The following is a 24,546-nucleotide window of genomic DNA, read 5'->3' as shown; positions in this document are numbered from 1 at the left end:
TTCGCTGCTAATTCTTCTACTATTCATGTTTATGGTCAAAAAACACTTTCTTTGGATTTCAAATTAAGACGACAGTTTACATGGACTTTTCTTATAGCAAATGTTAATACACCTATTCTTGGAGCAGATTTTCTCCATTTCTTTGAATTGGTGCCTGATCTCAGAAACAAATGTCTCAAAGATTTAAAAACGCATTTTAAAACCGTCGGTTGCGTGAAAAATGCAAGCATTTATTCAGTAAAAACTGTATTTAGTGATACACCATATCACAAAATTTTAAAAGAATTTCCTTCAGTTACTAGATTACCAGATCCTAATCAACCTGTTAAACATAACACCGTTCATTATATCATAACTAAAGGTCCACCTGTGGTTGCAAAACCTCGTCGGTTAGCTCCAGATCGCTTAAAAATAGCAAAACAAGAATTTCAAACTATGGTGCAATTGGGGCATTTGAGACCTTCGAGCAGCAATTATGCATCCCCACTTCACATGGTTCCAAAAAAGGGAAGTCTGGAATGGAGACCTGTAGGAGATTATCGAGCATTGAACGCTCAAACAATAAAAGACAAATACCCTATTCCATGTTTAGCCGATTTTACTGCTGCATTGCACGGTACTAAAATTTTTAGTCATGTCGACCTGATTAAGGCATACCATCAAATACCAATTAACCCAGCCGACATCCACAAAACCGCCATATGCACACCATTCGGTTTATTCGAAAGTACCCGTATGCAATTCGGCTTATGCAATGCATCCGCGACTTTTCAACGTTTTATAGATGAAGTCGGGTTTAGAAGGCGTTTACGGGGTTTAGAAGGCGTTTACGCTTTCGTCGATGACTTGCTCATAGCCTCTAAAGATTCTGAGGAACATTGCAGGCATTTGAAAGCTTTATTTTCCAAACTTCAGGAATATGGACTTTGCATAAATGTTTCAAAATGCACCTTTGGTCAAACATCTATTGATTTCTTAGGTTTTCACCTTAGTGAAAACGGAATTGAACCTCTTCCTGACAAAGTCAAATGTATTTTAGATTTTCCTCAACCTACCACTCTCACTCAGCTTCGCCGATTTTTAGGCATGTTTAACTTTTATAGATGTTTCATACCTAAAGCAGCACATATTCTTTCTCCTTTAATAAAATTGTTAGAAGGCTATATTAATAAAAAGAAATCTCGTTCTCGTGTTCAGGATTCATCCCCACAATTAAATTGGAACGAGAATGCTGAACAAGCCTTTATTGCTGCCAAAAATGCCATTGCTCAGGCTACCCTTTTGAGACACCCTATTCCCGGAGCCCAGCTAAGCATCTGGGTAGATGCCTCAGACGTCGCAATAGGCGGCACACTTATGCAGTTGTCTCAACAAACATGGGAACCTATAGCATTTTTCTCTATGAAACTCAGTAAAAGTCAACAGAAATGGTCCGCGTATGACAGGGAATTATTTTCTATTTATTCTGCAATTAAGAAATTCCGACACATGTTAGAGGGCAGAAATTTTATAATTTATACGGATCAAAAACCGTTAATATACGCTTTTAAACAGAACCCTCATAAATGTTCACCTCGACAATTGCGCCATTTAGATTTTATTTCTCAGTACTCTACTGATATTAGGCATGTGCAAGGTTCAAAAAACGTCGTTGCTGACGCTCTTTCAAGAATCGAAATTGATTCCATAACAAAATCTCCATTTTTGGATTTTAAAAAATTTTCGGAAGCTCAACGGCATGATCCGGAGGTACAAGACCTTCTCAAAAACAACACATCATCTTTGAAACTGGAATTTAAACCGTGCCAATATTCTGATGGTAATATTCTTTGTGACATATCAACGGACATTCCTCGTCCATTTGTTCCGAATTCCTTTCGTAGACTCATCTTTAATCATCTGCATAATCTGTCACATCCAGGAATTGCAGCTACTACGAAGCTTATTTGTTCTCGTTATGTATGGCCTGATATGAAACGTCATATCAAAAATTGGGTGAAATCCTGTGAATCTTGCCAAAAATCGAAAATTACTAGGCATACTAAAGCACCACTGGGCACATTCTCTCTTCCTGATGCACGTTTTTCAGAAATCCATATGGATATCGTCGGACCGTTACCTCCATCAGAAGGCAATGTGTACCTTTTGACTCTAATAGATAGATTCTCCAGATGGCCTGAAGCCATTCCCATCCCGGATATGAAAACGGAAACCATTTGCAGAGCCATTTTCAACTGTTGGATATCTCGTTTTGGCTGCCCATTGATCATAACAACAGACCAAGGTTCTCAAATGAGATCCGCACTTTTTGCAGAATTCACGCTCATTTTGGGTACGAACAGAATCACAACAACAGCCTATCATCCAATGTCCAACGGCATTGTTGAACGATTTCATCGACATTTAAAATCTTCTCTCAAGGCTCACGAGACCAATAACTGGACTGAAACACTACCAGTTGTTATGCTTGGTATTTGGACAGCCGTAAAGCGAAGATCTACAGTCATCTTGTGCTGAACTGGTGTACGGCACAACTCTCAAGCTGCCTAGTGATATGATAACGTCATCTAAGATATCTCCGTATGACACACAATTTATCACGAATCTTAGGCATAGAATGCAACAATTGAATCCAATAGCAACATCTGCACATTGCCAAGAAAAATGTTACGTAAGTGCTACCTTAAAGTCGTGTACGCATGTATACTTACGTGTCGATCGAGTAAAGCCACCTCTGTGCCAACCATATACAGGTCCGCATAAAGTCCTTTCTAGAACGAACAAAACTTTCACAATTGATGTTAACGGTCTGAAATCTACTGTGTCTATAGACCGTGTGAAACCAGCCTATTTGCTTTCGGACTCTAATTTGCCTGAACTGAAAACAAATAAAGACTTAAAGACAGTTCAGCAGAATAAATCTGCAAACGAACTCTCTAAGACACAAACTGTCACCAGATCGGGAAGACATGTTCACTTCCCTAAGAAACTTGCTTCTTACATAACAATTTAAAACATTTTTTTAAATTCATATCTTAACATATTTCTTGTTATTTCATGTTTATTATATGTGTCAATACCTTGTTATATATTGAATTTCATTTTGATCTTTTCTAATTTTATATTTTAATTTTGTAATCATAAAAAAAAAATACCCGACAGCACGGATACTCTGAGATAATTTCATAACCTATGTCGTTCCTTTGAATAGCCATTAAAGGAACTGGGGGGAAACTCTGTGGTGATGGCGATAAGGAGCGCGCCTTGCGCCCTCCGATAAGTGTGGCAACCCTAGAGGAGAAGTTTCTTACGAGTAGCGAGCAGAGCGAAACAGGCAGGCTGTTGGGCAGTGTGCGCGAAGTTCCGAAATAAAGCTTAATTTTTATTGTGCACTATGTCTTGTTAATATTTATATTAATGCAGTAAGAACATAATCTGTGATATGGAATTTGAGGATTGGTGGTAAAAACATAACCGGAAATTACCATAAGCCCTAGTATGCTTTGTCATAATTAAATAAACCAAAACCTCTTGATGAAACCAGTCTTTCCTTTCATCTCATACCTTCAAAATGTTTAGCCTCTAAAGACTGATAACGACTGTGATCAAATACTGATGAAATGGATTGAATTGGATTATTAAGTTAAGGCAAAGCAGGGCTATCTGCCTAAAAGGAAGGATGCCTTCGTGAAGAACTTTCTAAGGGAAACCAGCTGGCATACACGGTACACATGAGAAAATCCACAAAAAAGCCCATGCAACCAGTCCGTTTATCGGGATTCGAACCTCAGAGTGAACTACCAGTGTTCAGCGACTTTACCGCTCAGGCGTTTGTGGGCCTTTATGGAATGGAAGGCAATAACTTTATTTAAAATGATTGTCAGAAATACCAAGATATTTCAAAAAGTTGGATGCTTTTTAATATACTTGCAGAATGCCTAAAGAAAAAGAGCAAGAATAACGTAGAATGCCTGAAGAAAAAGAGAAGAAAAAATAAATTTTTGCGTAAAATTTAATATTTGTATTTTTTTTTAATTTTTATTTAAAGCCTTTTAATCTTATGATATTTGATTCTTGCGATTTCAAAAATAAAATATTTGACTAAAATATGAATAACATTTTAAGAAACCAAATGTAGGATAAAACTGTTTAACTCTTTAAAATCCAGACCCTTCGCTAAGCTGTATTGGTAAAATACCAGAACCGGCCTAAATACGTTTCCAGTTTCACAGCAATTTCCTTCCGTCTCCGTCCATTAACACAGAAAATAGGTGTGAAGATTTCGAATGACATGCTTTGTACTTTCTAACAAAGATTCCATTAGCCTTTGACCCCGTTCTTTATAAAACTATTCTGAAGGTCAGATCAACAAGCCTTTCCGGCTTTGTTATGATCACGACTGAGATTTTGTTTATTTCCATTATTTTTATAGGAAGGAATAAATTGTTTAAAAATAAATTTAATCCTTAAATTTTTAAACTGCTCTTTTATTGCTGTTTAAAGTTTGCACACTGTTCCACAAAAGAATCAACAACGAAATGTCACAATCAAACAAAAGATAAAAAAAACCTCTTAGGACAAGCTGTCTGCAGTAAACTGATACAATGCATTTGGGGAAAGTGCACCTGCTAGTGCATAACTTAGGGGTAGGGAAGAAAGAAGATTACAATCTCGGCCATTATCGGGCAGTTCTGGTTGTTTCAATGTAGGGCTGTGTCGGGCGGATTGTATGTGAAGGAGTTAAAGCAGTGTATGCAAGTCATCCTAAGTTAAAATTTCGGTTATACATTTCTCTTATTTATATATATCTTTTCTGAACGGAACATTGAAAGGCGTGTTAACTCTGCTTTACTGTATTTTCTCTTTTAATATATGCAGTTTTCAAACGTATCGTAGTCTGGGTGACCAAAGTATTTTTCTGAAAGAAACGCAATTCAGATAAATAAAATCATATTCTGGGAAATTTATATTAATAAATATATTTAAAATGCTCAGTTTGAAGGAATAAATAGAAAATTTTAAAACAATTATGTGAAGAGACAATGCAACTCAAACAATTAAAATAAAAGTATAAAAATTTAAAAATTTCCTAAAATAATGACTATGACCAAAAATATGTATAAAGAAAACTATTTAAAAAAAAAATGCTGCACCTTTAATTTACGCAGTTCGAATAGGTAAATAGAAATTTTTAAAACAGTTATTCGAAAAAAAAAACATGCAACTTAAACAATTAAAATGAAATTCGAAAAAGAAAAAATTACTTAAAATAATAACAGTTATAATTAAAATATAATATAAAAAATATTATTTGGAAAAAAGGAATGATTGTGACTTTTTTCCCTCTCACAGGAAAGGAAACTAGGTTGCCATATATTAAGAAGTTCGCCAAGTGAACTATTTTTGGCGCAAACTGAAAAAAAAGTGGCAACATAAATTTGTGAATTTCTCCGTAAATTTCACTCCAAATTTTAGAAAATTTCATATTTAGACGTAATTTGAGGGACAGAATCGAAATATGTAAAACAATTGGTACAGTCAAAATTAGTTCATTCGGACACCCATAATCCGGACCTCAAAGCTACAAACTTTCTGCGCATGCACGTAAGACCTTTACGGCTGCGAATATGCGTGTGCGCATGTGCATAATACATTTACGCATGCGCATTTAATGTATAATGGGCGGTATAAGCTAAGCTAAAATTATCTAATTCAGTTAATGTTGCAGATTGCGTTGTTCCTTAATCTTCGAATTGGATCCGGCTTATTATTTTTTGCAAACTGTTAGAGCAATTTTATAAAAGTAAGCTTGAACTTTCGATTATGTCAAATAGAATTTCGATATATATTTACTAATATGTAAAGGATCTGCAAAGCGAAAGTATGTTTCGAAGTCCATTAAACAAAAAGTGGAATTGCTGCAAAAAATGGATAAAGGCATAATTCTTTGTTTATCTAACCATTCCGAAATCTGTTTATCAATTTCACGCTGCTCTGCGGCGGGAGGGGGGAAACGCCGCAGCGCGCAATGAATTGGAAGTTGATCTGTCAGCACTATCCTTATCTTCAGGGCAGATGTTTTTATTTTATTTGGCTTATAATTCCTTACTAAATGTAGTATTTCATCTCGATATACTCCGTCTTTAATATGATTTAAATCAAATACCTTGTCATTATAATTCGCTGCCGATAGTGAAGAAAGTGACACAGAGGTTATTGAAAACGAAAAAATTTCGATTGACAAATTAGTCGGTATTCTCGACATAGCAATTATAGGACTGCAAAAGCAGAACTTTGTAACTGAAGAAGAAATTATGTCTGTTTATAGAATTAAAGAGAAAGTATTATCACATAAAACGAAGCAACTTAAACAACTTACATTGAAAGAAATGTTTAATAAAGTAAACAAATAAATATTAAGCTTTTTTTTTTTTTTTTTTTTTTGTAAATTTTGATATCCTTTAGATCATAATTGTTCTTTATTTCATAAATTACGGTTTCATATTTTTTATTTTATAATTTCTGCATGCCATCTTACTAGATTTAAACTGATGATCTATAATCTGGAAAAATCGATAATCCAGAATCGCTGAAGTCCCGACGAGTCTGGATTAACGACTTTTGACTGTATGTTATTTCAGAAAAAGTCCGATTTTGTGTCAAAATACCTATGTTAGAATAGCGCTATATGAAAATCTAATATATATATCCTAAGTCGCACTTTCGAGACTAAGAACGCAATTTGAATTTTGTCAGTAGGCCCAGTAGAACAGGACATGTAGAACTGTCTCCCTCTTTTTTTTTTTTTTTTTTTTTTTGAGCAGTATACATTGTTGGTGTAATTATTGAGATCTTGGTATATTCATTATTTCCATAATGAAACATATTATTTTATAAAATTGTACTGTTTTAAATTTTAATATATTGGAAACACCACTAGAATAATTTTTAATTTATAAGGAATAAAATTCAAAATACACATACATATATATATAATAAAATCTCTTTTAACTGTCAGCAGTGATTCCAAATATGAGATTTTTCTGTATAATTCAATATATATTTCTAGAACTTACTTGTTCATGTTTTGCTATGTTATCTGTAGAAATTGCAGCATGTGGAGTCCATTGGTTGTTGTCTTTTTGATTTATTGGCCACAATTAAATTCACAATGTTGAAAATTATACAAATTATTTAAAAGTAAAATGCATCTCATGATTTTATATTTCATAAAACAAAATTAAGCAACATTTTTAAATTACTGTATTTATCATTTCTCAAAAGTTGTGAATCTCTTAGTATGATGGCATAAAACTTCAAATGTCTGCCTACTTATAAGATTACCTCTATAATTTCAAAAATTTGCTGTTTATTATCATGAATGATGATTGATTACCATAACATGATGTATTGACATAGATGAACGTTTCTCAGCAAATGTTTTGAAGGTCTGCTGTTCTTCCATGTAACTTCCTTGTTCTGCACACCATCTTTAGCCTCATTCTATCTTTCATCCTGCACCTCATCTTTGTTAATACTAATCTTCTTCGTAAATCCAAGATATAAATAAATCCAAAAATGTAGGACACATGTCGCTGATGTGTTTAGCTGTGTTTTTAATAAAGAATTAAGTAAAAATCAACTTTAAAGACAAAATTGAATATATTTTATCTAGCAAGCAACTGATGAATATTTTGGGTTAAAACAGTTCAAAATTTAAATATGTGAATAAGAATGCTAAATATATTACATTCTTACATGAAATGGATGTTTTTGCATAATGTCAAATTATATTGTGTGTGAAAAAATTTTGATGCTCTTTATCAATAAAACTTTCAATGACAATAAAAAGACAAAATAATTTAAAATGCTTTTTTTTTTTTTTTTTTTTTTTTTTTTTTTTTTAAATAGTTTCCTGCCCAGACAATCACTGAATCACTTATTTTTATGAGAGAGAAATCTAAAATATATATTTAAATTCTCTCAGAAAAATACTTCTAAAAACATGAAATATATGTAAAATAAATAAATACCTTATTTTGTTACATTTGAAAATTATCATTTTCCTTAATTAAATTATTATTCCTTATTATTTTGTAATCATGCTGCTTAAGAGAATTTTCAATAACAATTATATTTGTCTGTTTTTTAATAGCATAAAGGAATGTAAATGTAAATGGTAGACAGTTTTCCTTCATCCTTTATAAAATTATGAAAAGATAAGATTGTTCCTAGATTTTTTTTTTTTTTTTTTTTTTTTTTTTTTTTTTTTTTTAAGCCCACAGAGATTGTTAGCCTCAAAACACAATTTTGCATTGTTTCACTTTTTATTTGAGTCTATTACCATTTGGCAAAATGTAACATATTGAGCTTTCAAATTTAATCTGTCTGTTATATTATCTGTTTAATCTGTCTAAAATCTAACCTATTTAAAAGCAATGGATGCAGTTCTTAAGAGGAAAAAAAAAATAATGATTGATTTAAATAATTGCATTTAATTCATGATATATCTAATTAAAACATTAAATATTTTGATAGAATTGCATATTTTTTCACTTTTTGAATATATAGAAGATATATAATGTTCCCATGTTGATCTGAATGTATATTCATCTAACAGCGTATAAAATGTGCCTTACAGTTGCCAAACAGTAAAATTGCTGAACACTGATAATTTGATCTGGGTTCAATTCCAGATAACAGGCTGGCTGCATGGGCATTTTCGTCATTTGTAATGTGGATGGTAGCCATTTCTCTTAGAAAGTCATTCATGAAGGCATTCCTGCTCTTAGGCCGAAAGCCTTTGTGTGCTCTTCCATAATCAGACAAACCAAACGTGTACTGTTTCAGTATTCCACCTGAGCCATCTCTATTGATAAACCATATTAAGTTTTAAAAAAGCTCTTTTGTGTGACTGTTAAAATCTGAACTCTTTCAAATTTTTTTCGCCCTTGTTATTGCTTGTAAATATTAACTTGTTTTACAACGGTTTTCAGAAATTCTGTAAAACATGTCAAAAGTGATGTTCATGAGCATCCATACAAGTCTGAATGCATTTAATTTTATTTGTGGATGCTTTCTATAGATCTGGTCATGAGCTATTTCTCATATACTTGGGTAATGAATTATTTAATTTATTGAGTGCATTTAGGTGCCATGGTACACTACAGGTTTTGCTGATCTTCATAGATTAAACTCTTGTGGAATAAAACCTAGGGAGTAATAGGCAATTTTTAACAGATTGTATGTTCTCCTTTCTATAAATGATGAATCCCATTTTGGAGATAACATCCTTTCATAAGATTTAAAGATAATTTGAGACATTAAGAAGCATCACTGCACAAGCAAGGTTAGACACATGAGTTCAGAAGACCTTATGCTCCTGGTTTTATTAATTTCAGTTGAAACATAATTTACTTCATAATTAAAAAAATTCACAGATTTTTTTTGAATACCTTACATATTATATTGCACAAGTAAAAGTTTCTGATATCTACTTTTATTGATATTTTGTGTCATGACTAATAATTACATAAAAAATTCAACATTTTAATGTAGCATTTAAGAAGCAAACAATATTAAAATGACTTTATTAATGTAATACCAAAACCTTTAAAAAATCAGTACTTTCATGTTATCAGGATTGAATTTAATATCTATCATTCTGTAAACATTGTATCTTTGTATACTTTGCCTAAATTAAACATTCTACTTTTAACATGTGTATAAATGTAAAAGAATATCGGATATTTTTGTATGATCAATAAGAAATCTGAGAACATTTAGTAAAAATACTTTTTGTGTGTAACATTTTACTTAAAATGACCATGTTGTAATGGTTTCAGATGATACGATGTTTTGGGACAACAAGGAAAGTCAAGTTAATACCACAGATAAGCAGTCTGATTATTGGTTTTTAGCTTCATCTATTGATATCGAAACAGTTTCTTATGCCATTCGGACTTTTGCTATTCGATTCGATACTACTGGAGCAATCCCAATTCTGAGGTGGTTAATTACGAAACAGAACAGACATGGTGGTTTCTCATCAACTCAGGTAAAATATTTTTATATGCCTGTACTTCTTTATTGTAATAGTATTGCTTTTTCATTGATTAAATATGCAGCTGGTCATGCATTTAACATCTCATGAAATCAACTTTGAGGCTTATTTTAATACTAACATTTAAAAAAGAATATCACTGACAACATTTGCTTGTTATATAAAATTTCCGTTTTAAATTTAATATAGTTTTAATTGAAAATATGGCACATGTTTGACTTTCTGTTCTTATATAAACAATCAAAATTCTTGCATTTATGTTCATTAGTATGCTCTATTGTTCTCTTTACATTTAATATACTTTAACATGACAAATGATTTATATAAAATAATTATTATAATAAGTATATTGTGTAAAATATTATTGTATAACTTGAGACTGGAAATTCATTAATAATTTTTTGTGGCATTAAATTAGGATACTGTTGTTGCTCTTCATGCCGTCAGTGAAATAGCACCATTTATAACCCCACCAAGCTCTAATATTGTCATCAAATTTACTTATCCGAATGGACAGAAGGAATTGCGAATTTCTAATGCAAAAAGTTTCACTGTTGAAGAAATTGAGGTGAGTGAATTATTTTTAATTCGTAACTGTTACTATTATGTAACTTTATGATTTAATTAATCATTCTATTATGTAACTTTATGATTTAATTAATCATTCTATTATGTAACTTTATGATTTAATTACAAATGTTAATAAAATGAGAGTTTCATTAAGCTGTTTACAGTGTACAGCATCTGAAATAAGGAGGAATTAAAAAGAGTATTGCTAATTTCACTGTGCATATTTTGACAGTACTCATAAAGATAATCATAATTAATGGAAAATAAAAGTCGGAATATCTTAGCTAACTAATTTCTACTAACAGCTTCTAAACACAATTCTATATTGTGGTCTTTTTCTGTTACTGTTTAATATGTTCGTCAATGAGGTAGTTTGTTCATTTGTTGACCAAGCATCATTCCTGTAGTATGCATTTTACTGTAAAAGCTATACAGAGCAATTCAAACATTTGGAATTGCTTTACTGTGTTGCAGGAATTTGAACTAATTGTTGAGTATAGCTGATAGAATTAAAGAATTACCTATTGGGATTTATGGATATTGTGTAATCTATCATGAATTTTGGTCAAAATTCATAAACTATGAGTTGCAAAAAAAGAATTACAGACTTAATTGAAAGGAAGAATGAAAAATGGCATGCAAAACAACTTATTCAACTGATGATTTGCGAAATGCTCATGACATTATGTTTCACATATTAAGTTGATGGTCTCGCTGGTTTTGAAAACTAACCTGTTGTAGACAGGTGACAGGTGACAGCAGGGCCGGACGGCTTACAATGACTACTCGGGTGCTGTCCGGACCCTGCAACTATCTGTAGCTGAAATTTTAAATAGACATAAATATAGTAGTTTACAAATAGACCTGATCGTGTAATCGCACAATGCGTCAATGTACATAATGCAACACACTAAGATACTGTAAACTCAAAGATAGACACAATACACCAATACACATAATTGTGACACACTAATATGCTATACACCAGTATTCTATACACTAATATACTATACACCAGTATACTATACAATAATTCACTAATATACTATACACTAAAAGATAGACACAATACACCAGTGCGCACAAATGCGACACACTAGTATACATTGACACTAATACATAAGTACCATGTACACAAAAATACACATAGGTAAGATAATACAATTATTCTATTACACTACTGTAACATACACGTGGATACAATACACTGAGATAGGTAGAAACTTACGCTAAGTTACAATATATAAAAAAGTTAAGTATTGATACACATAGATACTGCATAAATTCTATATATTTTAAAATACACTTTTGTGTAAATATTAATAATACACAGTACTACTACAGGTGTTACTCTGTATGTTCTTAGATCTTGAAACATGACAACATGATGCTAGAATATATTTATAGACACAATAAACCAATGACACGATGCGTCAATATACATAAATGTTTCACACTAATATACTATACACTGAAAGATAGATACAAGACACCAATGCGCATAGATGCGACACACTAATATACTATACACGATATACTAAACACTAATACACGATACACTAAAATATAGGCACAATACACCAATGCACATTAATGCGACACACTAATATACTTTACACTGATATACATTGACACTGATACGTAAGTACCATGTACACAAAAATACACGTGAATTAGATTATACAACTATTCAATTATACTATTGTAACATACACGTGGATACAATACACTGATAATACGTGAATACAGTACACGTAAATAAGATTAAACAATTATACTATACTACTGTTACATACACGTGAATGCAATACACTGAAATATGCAGGCATATACGCATATGAGAACACTAAATACTACGTGGATTCGACATATTATGAAGTGCACATTAATGTGAATATTTAATACATGCCTACTACAGGGGCTGAGACTCTTAAAAACTTGACAACACGATAATAGAAATTTACACTTTGGCTGGTAGATGTACATAAGAAACAGGCGGACATAAACTGTAAGAGAATTCTAGACTGCACTATACACTTGTCTATGCATTATTCTCTTGGTGCGTGTACGATGGGTACAGTGCATGCTGAGGTACGTTGTTAATGCGTCTGTGGCACGCTGAGCATATATGCTAGCGAGGTACTCACTTTGCCACGTATGTTACAGAAACTGGCATGTGCGGCACCTATGCAGGGCTGCAGAGCTCCTGCCCCAGTACTTCTAAGTGATCCATGATCTTTTTGATTTTGTCCATAAGTCGTGGTTGTTTCAGCACTAATCTTTTAAAGGCGGCCACATTATTCGACGGGAGTTTAACGTGCCATTGTGTGGTGAGTTGACACTCCGTCAGGTAGTGGTCGGGGGACCCGATTTTTCCGCAGACACATAGGTCTGTGGAGGATATATTTCTCTCTGCGAAGTAGGTCGGAAACGGCCCATGTCCTGTGATGAATCTTGTTAAGAAGGGCGCAGATATGAGTCGTTCCGTGTCCACTTTTCGTATGAATTCGAAAGTTCGCCGACTCTGTGGTGACGTGTTCCATTCCTGCTGCCACTGCGACAGAGCTGACTGCCAAGTCTGCCGCTTGAGAAGTGACTTTGGTAAAGGTGGGTCTATTTGCACCGCATCCCGGTCCTGTGCTGCCTCTTTTGCCAGGGTATCTGCGCGTTCGTTGCCCTGGGCACCAACGTGCGCTTTTACCCAAGAGATTTCAATTTTTTGGACCGGACTCATATTTCTTAGTGTCTCCTGAATTTGGGACACGAGTGGAGAGGTGTGGCGTGGGTCGTTGATGGCGTATAGTACCGATAGGCTATAAGTATAGATTGTAAAATCTTCTGCTGTGGTAGTTTGTGCCCATTCTATTGCTTTCAGCAAAGCAAGGGCTTCCGCCTGGAAGACCGAATTGTGCGGAGACATATGGCACTTCCAGGTTTGCACTTCAGTGCCATTATGGAAAACTGTATATGCACTGCCGACTGCATTGTCCCGTCACCTTTCCCGTAATCTGAAGGGTGCGTTTTAAGTTTTGAACTTTTAAACTCGAAGTCTGCAGGGTCATAGCTGAACTCCCCAAATTGTGCTTTTCTATGCAATTGGGAAAACATTGTAATTGCGGCTTCCTGCTGTGCTTTGGTAGCGGGATTAGTCCCGCCAGAACTGCTGCGGCTGCTGTCGACGTTGTTTGATATGCCTTTGTAATCGCCAGTACGAAAGGTCTTTGGAAACTTTGAAGAATTTTTTGTTTCCTGCAGGTCATGGGGTTTGCCCAGATTGCCGCCCCGTAGATCATGATCTTTTCTGCTACTGCAGAGTATAGGATCTTTAGAATATGGGGACGCAGTCCCCATTTGGAGCCTTGCATTTTCCTTAGATTCATGGCTATTTTTAATGCTTTTGTTCTTTGCGATCTTAAATGGGGGATCCAGGTAAAGCCTTCATCTAGTATGATACCTAGGAGCTTCATCTCTTTAACTCTTTTAATCCTGTGACCTGCCATCGTAATTGTCGGGTTTCTTTGTAAGGTCTGGCCCGGTTTATGGTAGATGATATATTTAGATTTTGAATGCGGGATGTTAAGCTTCTTAGCCTTGCAAAGGTCATAGAACATGTCAATGACTTCCTTGCAGTTTTGTTCAAGGATGACGCGGCTTTTCCCACTGACCACGAAAGTGGCATCATCTGCGAAGGCTGCGACTGTTGTGTGAGCCGGCCATTCTGCTTTTAGAATCGAGTTAAATGTTAAGTTCCACTGGTCTGGACCTGCGCATGATCCCTGTGGGCAGCCTCTTTGTGAAGCTAAAGCAAAGTTTAAAGTTTAAAGAAATTAAACATTTAGCAGTGGTAGCAATGATAGCTCCCTGAGTTATGTTGTGCAGACATTGAAGACAATAAAAGATTTTGAACTTAACAAATTTATTAACAATATAATAAAAAATAAAAACACATAAAATAAATTTCAACAATATTAGAGTATTAGGCAAAACATAACATAATCATCATTCATCAAATATTTTTACCTGTACTCCAAAACACTGGCATTCTACACAAACAAATTTAAAAAAAAAAAAATGAAAAAGTCCTAAATAGTGACTATGCCGCCTAAAAATAAAGCAGGCTACCCATTCCATAAGTCCATAATCAATGGTCAAGAAAACACCTGAAAAATTTAAATGTGAAACCACTTAAAACCGGCCTAACGCCGTTTGCACTTAATTCCACCCTCCTTGAAGAAACGTGGACGTTGCCTACGGCAGTCACTCACAGGACAGCCCCCGGAACTGAAGAACTTCACTCTGGAACCATAATCTTGTAAACTGGAATCAAGGCATCCTTTCACCGGACTGCAGGCATCCTTTGGAAGGGGCTGGAAACCGCTCACACACCAGCCGGTAAACCAGGAACTAGAAGCATTGAGCCAGAGCAACGCGAGATACTTATGCCAGAAGTAGGAATGACGTCATCTCACGGCAACCAATCAGCTATCGGCACAAATCGGCTTTTCAGATGACGTAACATTGTTTCGTTTTTGCATCTCAATTAGGTTGAGACAGTCCGTTTTCAATGCAAACAGTGGCAGCAAGAAAAACAAGTAGAAGTAACTACTATGTTATATTAAAAATAAAGACTAAACTAAATAAACATTTCAAGGAGGAGAGATGATGCATTAAAAAGTTTAAAAATAAGCTATATTTTTCAACAAATGCCCCCCCACATCACCATCTCCGACCTGAAATAAAAACCGAATGCCAGTATCTTTACAAAAATTCAAAACAAGAATAAATAAATATCACAATTTCATTCAGAAATTTTTAAGAACATTTTTCTTTGGGAAAATCTTATCCCATTATTCAAAAACATTTTACCGTAGCAAGAAAGTCCAACATGTTACAAAACAATACAAAGTCATATATATGATCATACGCTCAATACATTTACCCAGGGCCCTGGTCACTCATACAACATTTTACACTATACAATTTTACATTTACCTAATATCCATCATATATGACTTATAACATATTTTTCAAATTAACAAAACTCTTAATTTAAATACACACAAAAACAAATTTCATAAGAAAATTGTTCCACAAAATTTTACCAGATTATGCTTAGTCAGCGGTTTTGTCATGGGATCAGCCAGATTATCTTTACTTGGGACATATTTTAAATCAAAAATTTCCCTGTTCAATAGATCACGAATGAAAAATAGTTTCACATCTATATGTTTTGTCCTTGAGTTTTCAATGGGTGATTTTGTAAAACATATAGCAGCCATGTTATCAGCAAACAATATTGGTCTCAAAACATAGTTACTTGCAATTTTAAACTGAATGCATTCATCCAAAATGTTTTTAAACCAAACTAATTCTTTTGCTGATTCAGTCATGGAGATAAATTCAGCCTCCATAGTAGATAAACTCACTCCCCTTTCTTTAAACGTACACCAAGATACAGGTGATTCTCCCAACAAAGCTATTTGTCCACCAATAGACACCATATCATCCCTGCTTGAAGAAAAATCCAAATCTGAATATATATTGAGCTTCAGTTCCTTGCATACCAGCTTGAGTTTGTGCTGTCTGGTATTGGAAACGTACCCTAAAAGTTTAAGCAATCCTTCCCAGTGAAACTTACCAGGATTGCTTTGGAACTGAGAAAATATATTAACAGCATAAGCTATATCCGGACGAGTACGATTGCAAAGAAACGATAGACATCCCAAAACATTTCTATAAGGATAATTCATCATTTCAGTCGTTTCTTCTTGTGTACTGGGACTTTGAGACTTTGAGTATTTCACACCTTTAACTATTGGAAGGGAAGTAATTTGTATTTTAAAAGACTTAAATCGATTAACTATGTCTTCTATATATAATTGCTGATGAATTAAAACACTATTTTTCTCATATTCAAATTCCACACCCAGAAGCTTTCTTGTTTTACCTAAAATTTTCAAATCAAAATGTGAACTCAGGACTTTTAATATCCTTTTGGCCTGAACTTCACTTTTCCCAAACACAACTATATCATCAACATAAACCAACAGAATGACAAAATCTTTAAAACGATAGACACAATTACACCACTCAAACTTGATGAACCCTAGGTTACATAGTGTTCTATCCAACTCGTAGTACCATAATCGGCCACTCTGATGTAAACCATACAAGGCTCTATCTAATCGACACACAAAAGTTTCTTTATCTCGCTCCACAAAACCCTGAGGTTGGGACATGTAAATTTCCTCTGATAAAGGAGCGTAGAGATAGGCACTTTTCACGTCACATTGTATATTTGCCCATCCTAGGTGTGCAACTAAAAGGGAGAAAAAGAGCCTTATTACTGAAAAGTTGACTACAGGAGAGTAGGTTTCATCATAGGTATCGTATTTAATTTGCCGATAACCCTGAGCCACTAAACGAGCTTTAAAACGAACAATGTTTCCAAATTCGTCACGTTTAATGTTAAAAATCCACCTGCAACCTAGTGGAGTCTTGTCTTTAGGAAGTGGAACAAGATGCCATACCTTATGCTTTCGCATGTTGGCCATTTCCTCTTCCATTGCCTCTATCCATTTAAGCTTTTCTGTGGATTTCATTGCCTGGTTATAAGTGTTTGGAATTGAAACATCTAGTCAGCTATCTCGGGTATACGATGTTGAAGGAGTACCAGTTGGGTGGATTTCACCACTATAAGTATTGCTTCCCTTGAAATCAAACAAGGTAGGATCATACTGAATATTATGTTCAGTGCAATACCTTTCTACATCATTTGGTGATCGTAGTCTTTGATTACACCCCCTTTCAAAATAATACACATCCGTACGAGTGCCGTCTGGCCTTGGAACAGGTTTACGAAGCCAAGTTACTTGTCTCAATGTAGATTCAGTGTCAGTGCCAATTGTAGAAGAAGGTACATTGGTATCGGTTCTTTCCTCTATTTCAGGAAAATAGCCAACTGGAGTGTCAGTGGATTGGAACTCTACCCTTTCTTCAGATTCCAAATCAGGTAGGGTGCCCAGTGCAGCTCCACTGCCACTTTTCTGCATTCCAATCGACTCTTTAAAAGTAGCATTTAGGGTTTCTACTACCTTTTGCTCATTTTCCAACCAAATCTTGTACCCTTTTGTTCGTACACTGTACCCAATCAATCTGCCCTTTGTTGCCTTTGGATCGAGTTTAGAATTTCTTTTAGCCTTTGGAATTCCCGCATAGGCAATCGTTCCAAATGCCTTAAGATGACGTACTGATGGTTTCCGCTTAGTGTATAATTCGAATGGGGTTCTATCTTGGCCCTTATGACAAATTCTATTAAATGAATATGCAAAATATATTACTGCATCTGACCAAAATTCGGAACTCATTCCACTATCGTGCAAAATTGCACGTACATTATTTAGAGCTGTCTGATTAAATCTCTCACAAACTCCATTCTGTTCTGGAGTATAGACATCTGTAAATTCGTGCTTTACACCATTTTTATTACAATATGACCTGAATTGATCATTATCATATTCTCGCCCATTGTCAGTCCTAAAGTATTTCAACTTAAGGTTCAAAGATCTTTCTGCACGTGCTATATGCCTTTCAAATACTTCAAACACCTGATTTTTCTCGACAATGGGGTACACTACCACGTAACGAGAATATTCGTCAATAAAGGAAACAAAATAACGTTCACCATTCCTACCTGGAATGTTAATAGGTCCCCATACATCAGAGAAAACCCTTTCAAGCGGTCTATTTACTTGAATACCTTCTAAAGGTCTATAGGAGATTCGTCTTTGCTTATTGATTTGGCAATGTTCACAAAACAAATTAGGTGAGTGCTTTAACACAGGAAGACCTCGAACTGAATGTCTCTTACTAGTCCTGACAATAGTATCATAATTTATATGACCAAACCGACCATGCCATAATTCACTGTTATTATTCTGAACTGCGGATGCCTCAAATTTTACAGATTTGCCCCCCTTTTTGATTATTTTCGGGAACACATGATAGTTACTCCCTATCAACTTAGCCTTGTACAAAGTTGAATTCTCATCATCAGTAACTTTAATTTGCCCATTTTTACCATAAAATCTTGCTCCATTGATATCCACCCTAGGTCCAGATATTAAATTTCGTCTTAGTTCAGGTGAATATAACACATCTTTAAGCAAAATAACCGTATCCCCAAATTTCATTTTAACAGTACCCTTCCCATGAATTGGAAAAGTTACCCCATCAATAGCTACTAGCATATTCTCATTTTTCACAGGAGAAAAAGTATCAAACAATTCACGATTTTTACAAAAATGATGAGATGCAGCCGTATCAAAGATCCTCTATCATCATTTTCTTCCAAATTGTTAACATTGGCTTGAGCTATAAAATGGGACTGTGCATGGGAATTATTACTTTTACTCAACTTGGGTTTATTCTTACACTTAGAAGATGTTTTATTACTACTAGATACAGCTGAGGAAACACAAGAAGCAGGTGAGGGTGATCTGGAAAAATTACCTCTCATTCTACAGTATTTTTGAATATGACCTGGACGGCCACATTTATAACACGTGAGCCCTTTAATCTGCTTAAATTTGGGTTCACAGTGAGTACTTTGAACTTCTATAGTCTTATTGGAGTTTTCCCTATCCATCTCTCTTAAATTAAGACGTGTTTCCTCTGCTAGAATTTCAAGTTCAACATTTTTAAAAATGAACTTTTCATCTGGCCACCTCAAAATATTCTGAACTACTTGATCAAATTTATCTGGAAGAAACCTAAGAAACTGGAAACATATATATGAGTCTCTTACAGCCTGATTAATATCAGCTAACTGTTCAGTTACTCGTTTTAATCTAGAAGAAAAGAAACTAATACTTTCATTTGGCTTGATTTTGCAATTTAAGAACTCTGAAAACAGGGACATATGTCTTGACCTATAATCTGGCTGGAAATATTTGGCAAGCGTATTCCATGCCACTACTGGGTCATCAATTTCACATATCAAGTTTCTATATTCAGGGCTTACATTCATATAAATTAACGATAATGCCAATCGACTTCTATTTTGAAAGTCGGTAATAATTTCTTTTGCAATACCCTTAACATCATCTAAATCAGGACTTTTCTCAACACCTTTGACCAAAAGCCATGCATTTTTTTTCATTCAAGACAAACTTCATATCTTTGGACCAGGTAAAATAATTACATGCATCAAGTTTAGCAATATTATGCATGACACTAACAGTAGCCATATTTGAATTTTAACAAAAATCGCCCCCCAATCTCTTAAGTCCTAAATTAACTTTAAACTTCAAAAGTCTGCACTAAAAATAACTCAGGAGCTACTGGGCCCATAACCAAAATGATGCTAAAGCAAAGTTTAAAGTTTAAAGAAATTAAACATTTAGCAGTGGTAGCAGTGATAGCTCCCTGAGTTATGTTGTGCAGACATTGAAGACAATAAAAGATTTTGAACTTAACAAATTTATTAACAATATAATAAAAAATAAAAACACATAAAATAAATTTCAACAATATTAGAGTATTAGGCAAAACATAACATAATCATCATTCATCAAATATTTTTACCTGTACTCCAAAACACTGGCATTCTACACAAACAAATTTAAAAAAAAAATGAAAAAGTCCTAAATAGTGACTATGCCACCTAAAAATAAAGCAGGCTACCCATTCCATAAGTCCATAATCAATGGTCAAGAAAACACCTGAAAAATTTAAATGTGAAACCACTTAAAACCGGCCTAACGCCGTTTGCACTTAATTCCACCCTCCTTGAAGAAACGTGGACGTTGCCTACGGCAGTCACTCACAGGACAGCCCCCGGAACTGAAGAACTTCACTCTGGAACCATAATCTTGTAAACCGGAATCAAGGCATCCTTTCACCGGACTGCAGGCATCCTTTGGAAGGGGCTGGAAACCGCTCACACACCAGCCGGTAAACCAGGAACTAGAAGCATTGAGCCAGAGCGACACGAGATACTTATGGCAGAAGTAGGAATGACGTCATCTCACGGCAACCAATCAGCTATCGGCACAAATCGGCTTTTCAGATGACGTAACATTGTTTCGTTTTTGCATCTCAATTAGGTTGAGACAGTCCGTTTTCAATGCAAACAGTGGCAGCAAGAAAAACAAGTAGAAGTAACTACTATGTTATATTAAAAATAAAGACTAAACTAAATAAACATTTCAAGGAGGAGAGATGATGCATTAAAAAGTTTAAAAATAAGCTATATTTTTCAACACTTTGCTGTGGCCTGGTAATTATTCCACTATTGTGAACCGCGATGAAGCTGCGGTTACTGAGATAACTTTTAAAAATCTGTAGGATGTTGTTTGGGATGTTAGCTGCATGTAAAGCTTCTAGGATTGCCGGCCACCACAGGGAGTCAAATGCACTTTGCAGATCCAGACTGAGGACTGCCACATGCTGTTGTTCTTTGCGCAGTCGCTTGACTTCCTCGCAGACGTGCTCCAGGACATTAAGCGTAGAGCGATGCTCCCGAAAGCCATATTGTGCATCTGAGAGAACACCGTTTTTTGCTATATGATGCTTCAGCCTGAGAATGAGAAGCTTCTCGAAGAGCTTTCCCAGGACTTGCAGAAGGCAAATTGGTCTAAAGGACGAAGGATCATTGGGGTCCTTGCCTTCTTTCGTAAAGAGGACCACTTGGCCCATTTTAAAATGTGTTGGAAAGTGCTTAAGACTTAGAAGTTTGTTGAAGTAAGCCACTAGCAGTCTTGGACAGGCTTTGTAGGTTGCCCTCAAGATCCGGTAGTCTATAGAGTCCGGCCCTGGTGCCTTTTTGACCGGGAGAGTTCATATAACAGTTGTGACCTCCTTAACTGTAAATGGGGGATAATCTGGGACTGTCGTGGACAGGCTGTATGCCTCATGTTCAGAAGAAACATCATTCCCATCATGTGGGAATACTGCGTCAAGGATGCGTTGAAGTGTGGTGGCCATGAAGCCTTGTGACCCTATGTGTGAACCAGCGTACGTGCGATGTAATGGTGGTATGAATACTTTGCTGGAGGCTATCTTGTGTAGTACGCCGAAAACTTCAGTGTGCTGTGTGCAGAAGTTCCTCCAGCTATCGAGCTTTGCCTTCAGAATGTCCTTCTTGTACTGAGCCTGCGCTCTTTTGTATTCTACGCTGAGTTGTTGTCTACGATCCGGGTCCCGTTCTTTTTTCAACCTTCTGCGCATCGCCCGCGTGCGGCTTCGCTTGGTCCGTAGCTCCTTTGTCCACCAGCTGGCAGCTTTAAGAATTTTGGAAGATTTGATGCTCATCGTACCGTCGCATGTTTGCTGTATTAACTGCACCAGGTTACATGTGATGCGATCTGCGTCTTGTGCCGTGGAACAATTGTTCAGTTCATCTCCTTGCTGTTCCAGGACCAGTCTCATTTCTCGGGTGAATTTCTTTAAGTTATGTGCCGAGGTTCTATATCGTTTAAGTGATAATCGGGAATGGGGATGCATGAGGCTGAAAGTGATGTATCGATGGTCTGAGTTTGTGGGCGTATCCTGCACCTCCCAGTTCTGGATTTTTGTAGCCAACTCTACTGTGGACAGCGTGAGATCTGGCCATCCCTGTCCAGTAGTTGTCTCGAAAGTGTGGAGGCATCCTTGGGTGTTGTGTAGAATTAGGTCATGACTCGCTATAAAGTCCTCAACAAGTCTACCACGTGGATCAGTAAATGAGTAGCCCCACACTTCAGAGTGGGAGTTAAAAGTCTCCGACTAAAAGGTGGTTGCTGGAGGGATAGTCTCGGAGTGTTGTCTGCAGCTGGTCAAGATATTCTGCGGCTTCCGCTGTGGGTGGGATGTAGGTATTCGTAATCAGGAGACTTAGTCCCACTGCATCAATTGCTATGGTAACTTGGTCTCTTGACAGTGAGATACTTGTAAGTGACCATTTGTTACGGCAGCAGACTATGGCAGCTCTTGACCCTTCTCTTTCCGGGTTCTCGAAAATGGTCCAGGATAAGGGGAATTCTGCCACCCTTCCTGCTTGGATGTATGGTTCTTGTATGAGCAGAAGGTCAGTCTCTGTTTCCATTGCATAGTGGACTAATTGGGCGGTCTCTGGAGGTTCACCTGTATGATCTTAACCTCTTCTTGTGCATCTAGGAGAGAGTTAATGTCCTGTCTTTCGGTACTATTACTTTGTTGTGACATTCTGTAAGGTTACAACGTTGGGTGACGATGGAGGGAAAATGAGACAGATTAGAGAGTATGCTTTTGGTGTCACCATTATGCAGTATAGGTACACTTGGTATTCAATTGGTGACTGAGGTACCGTAATCTGTCCGGCCCTTGATCTTAAGCACTTGCAAGTGAAAGGAGGGGCAGTCAGGGGCATATGCGGCATGCACAGTGTCGAAGTCTCTCCCCGAGTGCTGGTTGGCAATTAGACAGTTTACACAGCTCGGGCTATCAGCCATGCATTTTTTGACATCGTGGTTTCCACCACAATATGCACAATGATACCTAAATTTACAGTCTCTTGCCGAATGTTCGAAGTCCTGGCAGATGAAGCATCTGCGTGCCCCTGTAAACTCTGTCACACGATGTTCCCTCCATCCCTGGAACGAAACTCTTTGATCCATCAACGTTTTAAAGGCTGTCGGTGAACAGTCTAAAATCCATTTAGCCGCCTTGTTCCTCCGATTGCTGATCCTGAAAGAGACCTTGAAATCATCTTTACTGATAGTAAAGGTCCTAGAGACAAGGTCTGCTACCTCCTCCGCCGGGGTACCATTTGGAATATTATCTATCGCGCACTTTGGGGACCTTTTATGTGGAATCCTCGTGCTGATCTTATCTTTGATGTTAACGTTCTGTGCCAGGGCATGGTGTAACTTTGCCACATCCTCCTTCGAGTGACAGCGCACTGCAACTCCTCCTTTGCTGAGCTTCTGTATTCCTTTCAGTGACACCCCCATATCCATTAAGGGCGCATGCCTTTCCAGTTCCATTTGCAGGTCTGGTGCATGTTCGTCTTTCGTAGGAAAAATAAGGAGCGTGGGAAAATCCTTAATTTTCGGTCTTAGGTTCCGCTGCAGTATCTCTGCATATGAGCGTCTCTTTGCCGTGCCACTTAGATGTGTGTCCTTAGACTGAATCCTTCCTTGAATGACACTTTCGTGAAGCACTGTCGAGCCCGTCACTTTAGCGTGCAAGCCTTCACAGCACTGATATGCATAATTAAGTCGCTTGTGGGCATCTGTAAGCGTGTCCGTATGCTTCGTCCCTAAGAAGTGCTCCATGTACTGTGGCGAGGGTGAGGACCCTATGGGGTTAAACTCTGTAGTGGTACCAACTTCCATGGTTGGCAATAGGGGGTATTCATTCGGGCCTTTGTGGGCCAAATGCCTGAGGACTTCTAGGATCTCAAGCGTGCGCTCTCGCAAATCTTTAGGCAGTAAGTGCCGATTTCGCCGTTCTATAGTGTTTACACTGATAGCTTCCTTAATTAGGGCATCTATTTTTTCGGCATAGCTGAGAGAATTACTGTCGTAGAGGCTCTGCAGGTTTAATACTGCTGCACAAATCGAGGTGCCTCCGTCATTCATGGTGGAAGTTCCGTGGACACTGGACTGTTGCACAGATAGAGCACTACAAGCCCTGAATGCTGATTAAAAACACAAGAGTTCACTTGAACTATGAGATTCAACTAGACATTGAAGCTTCACTAAAACGCAGATGCTAAACACTGAGCACTATAAACTGATGCTATAAACACTAGAATTCACTAGTAAAATGCTAAAACGTTGGGAAATCAGACGTTGGGTATTTCTCTGTAGTCTCTTTAAAAACACAAAAATTCACTTGAACGTCGAGATTCCACTAGACACTGAAGCTTCACTAAAGCGCTGAAGCTAAAA

At 36.3% G+C, this 24,546-nt stretch overlaps 1 protein-coding gene across 2 annotated transcripts in view; it reads left to right on the top strand.

The window, feature by feature from the left end:
- Positions 1-24,546, top strand: part of LOC118202453 (CD109 antigen-like) — a 148,951-nt gene that overhangs the window by 95,164 nt on the left and 29,241 nt on the right. For both annotated transcript variants that reach the window (XR_015042626.1, XM_085822147.1), the window contains exons 29-30: positions 9,846-10,057; positions 10,482-10,631. Coding sequence is in view for 1 of the 2 variants with exons in the window: in XM_085822147.1 (XP_085678273.1) it covers positions 9,846-10,057; positions 10,482-10,631 (362 nt within the window). In the remaining variant the exon portion in view is untranslated. The remainder of the gene's footprint in view (positions 1-9,845; positions 10,058-10,481; positions 10,632-24,546) is intronic.

The sequence above is a fragment of the Stegodyphus dumicola genome, chromosome 8 (genome assembly GCF_044657685.1).
Source record: "Stegodyphus dumicola isolate Sdum_Otavi_A_Nest chromosome 8, ASM4465768v1".
Taxonomy (NCBI): Eukaryota; Metazoa; Arthropoda; class Arachnida; order Araneae; family Eresidae; genus Stegodyphus; species Stegodyphus dumicola.
Note: the sequence above shows the minus strand (reverse complement) of the source record. Positions and strands in the feature narration are given on the sequence as shown.